The following is a 5,051-nucleotide window of genomic DNA, read 5'->3' on the forward strand; positions in this document are numbered from 1 at the left end:
CAGGTGCCCAAGTAGATGGATTCTCCAACGTGCCAATTGTACCCTATGATCAAATACAAAACAGTTGTGTACATTGCAAAACTTCTGAATGATCCATTGAGTTAAATGCATCAGAAACAGAGCATGAGCCAAATGGCTCTTCATTCCTGCTTCCCCATGCAATAAGATCATTATTGATCTGGTTTTGGCCTCTACACCACTTTCCAACTCTCTCTCTGCACCTGTAGATTTCCATGTAGTTCATATGCCTACAATATATTGTATATTCTATGGCTCTACCATAACTCTTAACGTGGAGAATTCCAAAGGATCACAACCTGCAGAAGAAATTCGCCTTCATCTCCTGATCAATGGGAAACCAATTACTCAAACTATATCCCATTTTCTCGATATCCTCACTTGGAGAAACATCGTCTCAGCATCTTGTCTGACAACACCCTCAGAATCTTGCTTCAGTAAGATCACTTCTCATTGTTCCCTACACGCTCACCCCTCGCCCCCATATGTGAATCCCCTGATTCAAGTATGTCCTTTATTAAAGACGAGATCTGAACTGTACACAGAACGCCAGGTGTTGTCTCACGAGCTCCCAATAAAGTTGCTACAAAATATCCTTACCCTTGTATTCCATAACCCTTACAATTAAGGCCAACATTCCATTGGCCTTTCTGCATATTTGTTTAACCTACACACCCTTTTTGTGTGCTAGAGATTGAGTTTGCACTGCAACATTCTCTAAACACCTCTCTATTTAACAATCAGGTTTGTCTTTCTTCTTTCCAGAGCAGGCAGGCAACTTCATATTTTGTTCAATATTATATTTCAAAGGCCACTTTCCTGCTCATCCACTTAACCTGTGCTCATCACGTTGCAGGCTCTTGTGTACTCTGCATCACCTGATAAGCCACTTATCTTTATATTTTCAACAAATTTGAGAACATACATCCGATCTCCTCAGATTACAACCAATGCATTCACTATCTCTGATGCCACTCATTTATAAAGATACAAATTTGTCCTGTACTTTTTCACTGATAAAAATAAAAAAAATCCCTCTCCCTACAGACCTTTGCAATCTGTTATTACTTTCATTATTTAGAATCTGTAACTTCTCATTCCCAATTTTACAATGAGCCTCAAAAACCAACATTACTTTTGGCTTTTTGCTTGTATTTCGGTAAAAACCCCATCAATATTTTTAATAATTTTCTTATGTGTCCCACATTCTTTACAATTTTTGTGGCATACCTTGTAGTTTTAAACTTTCCCAGTCCTCTTGACTACCATCAATTAATTAATCCTCATTACAACGTATATTATTTCAAAGATATAGCATCCTAACTTCCTTGGGAATTCTCCACAGATGGTGCACCCTTCTCGTGGGGCGTTTCTTCCTCCAGACTTTTGCTGTAAGTTAAGAAATACCTCCTTAAATGAGTGCTTGCACTGACATCAGACGCCAGAGAGGGCGGGCGGAACAGTTCGACAGGACTATCAGCTGAGAGGAGGAGTATTCATACACACCAGGTCCGCCTCTCTCATTTGGTTGGTGAAATATCAGCTATTTTACACGATCAGCTATATTCCAAAAGAGCTTTCGCGACGAGGGAGAAAAAGACAACTTCTGTCAAAGATTGAGAGAAATTACACCAAACTTACTTCAAACGTTGGAGAGAAGTAGGATAAATCGGTGTCCTGCAGACAGTCGGTCTAACTTAATAGAGGGAAGACTAGCAGGATCCGAAAGGGTCCAGACAGTTGTGGGTATCGCTTCTCCGCTTTTTGGCTGCATCGTCGCACAGTGACAAAGGCAGAGTACAGCTTGCCGCTTGCGTTTTTCTCCGACCTCGGAAACTGCAGAACCATGGCCGGCAAAAACCCCAAGGTTTTTATGGACATCTCTATTCGGGATAAACCCCAGGGTCGCCTAGTGATGGAGCTAAGACCAGATATTGTCCCAAAGACTGCAGAAAACTTCCGTGCATTATGCACAGGCGAGAAGGGTTTCGGTTACAAAGGCTCAACGTTCCACAGAATCATTCCTGGCTTCATGTGCCAGGGTGGCGACTTCACAAAACATGACGGCACTGGAGGCAAGTCCATCTATGGGGAGAAGTTTAAAGATGAGAATTTTCAGCTGAAGCACACGGGGCCAGGCATCCTGTCCATGGCCAATGCTGGACCAAATACAAATGGTTCCCAGTTCTTCATATGCATCACAAGGAGCAGCTGGTTGGATGGGAAACATGTTGTGTTTGGATCTGTGGTAGAAGGATTGGATGTGGTAAAGAAGATGGAGAGCTGTGGCACCGTGAATGGAACACCAAAAGCCACGGTTAAAATCACTGAGTGTGGGCAGTTGACCTAAAGTATTTGAATTTGGGATTGTACTGTTTAAATAAAGTGTGATTGTTTGGAACTCCAAAAAAAAACACAAAAAAAAACGTCCGGTGCTGCTGGCAGATCAGCTCGGTGAAAGACGCTCTTTGGTCGGCCCGAAACTTGATGATCTACCAGATGTCCAGTGTAGACAGGAAAACCTGGATCAGGGGTCGATGGACCGGACCGTGAACCGGAATACCGTCTTTATTGGCCGGACGATGACAACATATTTTGGTCTTGTTCTATACAGGAACAGTACTGGATGTCAGTTTTTTCGACAATTTCTAAAGCACTTAAAATTAATTTACAATTTAGCAAATTAACTGTACTTTTTGGAATAATTCCTCAAAATATCCGTGATATCTCTATGTCTGACCATCATGTTGTTGCATTTGTTACATTGATAGCTAGGAGGGTCATTTTGTTGAAGTGGAAGGATACATCAGCTCCCACTTTGTCGCAATGGTTCTCTCAAGTGATGCTATGTCTTAGTTTGGAGAAAATTAGAAGTCGAACCTTTGAACCTTTATTTGATTTTAGGAAAAGATGGGGTTCATTTGCTCGTTATTATCATTTGAGTTAATTGATAGATTTCCTCCATGATCTAATTGTAAATTTTTGGTATATATTTTTTTTCTTGCTGGCGGTTTGATGTTTATTTTTAGAGGCTTTTTGTATGACGCATGGCTCCGGGTTGAACACCTAATGGGGTTTTATCCCAGATTTTCTGCTTAGTAGTTTTTTTTTAATTATCAGCAACATTTTTCAATCTTTAAAATAATGTTTTTTTCCTCTAGACATTGTGTTGCTTAATTTGATGTACTCGTGTTATTTTTGAATAATATAATAATAATAAAAAGATTTGAAAAGAAAAAAGAAAGAAACTGCTGAGATACAGTCGGCTAAGAGCCAAGTGCTGATAAATGGGACCCGTGTAGAATTGATGAAGTTCCTGTCTCTTTCTCCATTAATGTTTCCTCCTTACAGCAAAACTAACCCTCTCACTGTGTCAGAATCAGTGATTAAATCCGGCCCCAAACACTGTGCTTTCAGCCCTGCACATTGTAACTTGAACCATCTCACTGAGGGTCTCATGGAGACACAACCCCTGCCCTCTGCACATGTGATCACATCTCCCCTGCTTCTGACATGTCAAATAACCTCAGAATGGTTTTCTGATTCAGTCTGAAGGTTATGGTACATTCAGCTCATCATCAGACCTGACAAACCATGTCTTCCCACAGCTGGTTCCACCTGTTGGTGTGTCCTCTTTCCTCCACCTCCAGAGAAGCTGCATCTCCACACAAACTCCTCACTTGAGACGACTGTCTGTACCCGTGACACAGAAAATCACAACACTGTCATTCTCCTGATACCATCCGGGAAGCGGTACCGCAACATAAAAGCCATGACCAACAGGCTCCGGGACAGCTTCTTCCACCAGGCCGTCAGACTGATTAACTCACGCTGATCTGAGTGTCCTCTATATTACATTGTCTGTTTTATTTATTATAAATTACTATGATTACACGTTGCACATTTAGATGGAGACGTAACGTAAAGATTTTTACTCCTCATGGATGTAAGAAATAAAGTCAATGCAATTCAATTCCTGATTCCGTATCTGAGCTGCTCGCCTCCGGATATCCTCCGTCAACGAGCTCCTTCCTCAGTCACCATCTGTGAGATTATAAAAAACAATTAAAAACGATCTATCAGACAGCTCCTGTACCCCTCCACCCCTGTTAAAACTCTCTGCTCAGCCCCTTCCCTATTCCCTTTCCCTTTCAGACTCCCGATGTGCCAGCAGATCCGAATTCACCGTGTGGACATTTCTACCCCACAGGAGGCTGTACAAACCCGTGTCCTTCTCTGATGCACAGCTCAGTGACCCCAATCCCTGTCTGCACTCGCAGCCCATGACGGTGACAGCTGTCCTAGACTCTGTAACTCACAATCTTGTAACACAGAATCTTGTTCACAGCAAGTTTAGACAGTCATTAATATGAAGAGAGAATTGTTGTTTCCTGAAAGGACAGGCGAGCGAAGCTGTCTGATCCAATTCACCAGATGGTCCGGTGTTTACAAGTTAATTTGTCCCGGGACCCACACCCACACCCACTCATAACCCCGACCCACACAGGCAGACAGACAGACAGACAGACTGTCCCTTCGCCCCAAACCCCCTGCAGAACCACAAGGAATTGATCCACGGCCCGGGCTCGGTCGCAAAGTGAAAACCGGGGCTGAGGAGAGCCCGGAGACAAACACTCCGCTGCCCACTCCACCAACAACACGACACAGCCGGACACATCTCACAACACCGGATCCGCTCCCGATGAAACCCGAATTTAATTTTGTTGTTCCAGATCGGACCCAACAAAAGGTGTTTTAAAACTGAAGCTCTCCCCTCACGTTACGTCACACAGCAGCCCCTCCTGCACGCGCCTGACGTCACCCATGGTCTCCCCGTATCTGCATCTCCTGTCACGAGCACGGTGCCTTACGTCACACACGCGCTGCTGTGCTCGAGCTTTTTCGGTTTAACGGCTGAGCTACTGAGCGCGAGGCACGCCCACCACCCGAATAGTCAACAGAGGAATTGAATTGATTGCAGAGCTGCGCTATTCCCATTGGTGCGAAGCGATGTCAATCACTGTTACACCCAA

General features: G+C 43.6%; 1 protein-coding gene across 1 annotated transcript; it reads left to right on the forward strand.

Moving 5' to 3' along the window:
* The first annotated feature begins 1,843 nt into the window (after positions 1-1,843).
* On the forward strand, positions 1,844-2,383 carry LOC140207613 (uncharacterized). Its single transcript, XM_072276155.1, has one exon. It carries the CDS (start codon positions 1,865-1,867, stop codon positions 2,366-2,368), a length of 504 nt encoding a protein of 167 aa, XP_072132256.1. The 5' UTR covers positions 1,844-1,864; the 3' UTR covers positions 2,369-2,383.
* The last annotated feature ends 2,668 nt before the right edge of the window (positions 2,384-5,051 follow it).

This window comes from Mobula birostris, chromosome 13, assembly GCF_030028105.1.
Source record: "Mobula birostris isolate sMobBir1 chromosome 13, sMobBir1.hap1, whole genome shotgun sequence".
NCBI classification, from domain to species: Eukaryota; Metazoa; Chordata; class Chondrichthyes; order Myliobatiformes; family Myliobatidae; genus Mobula; species Mobula birostris.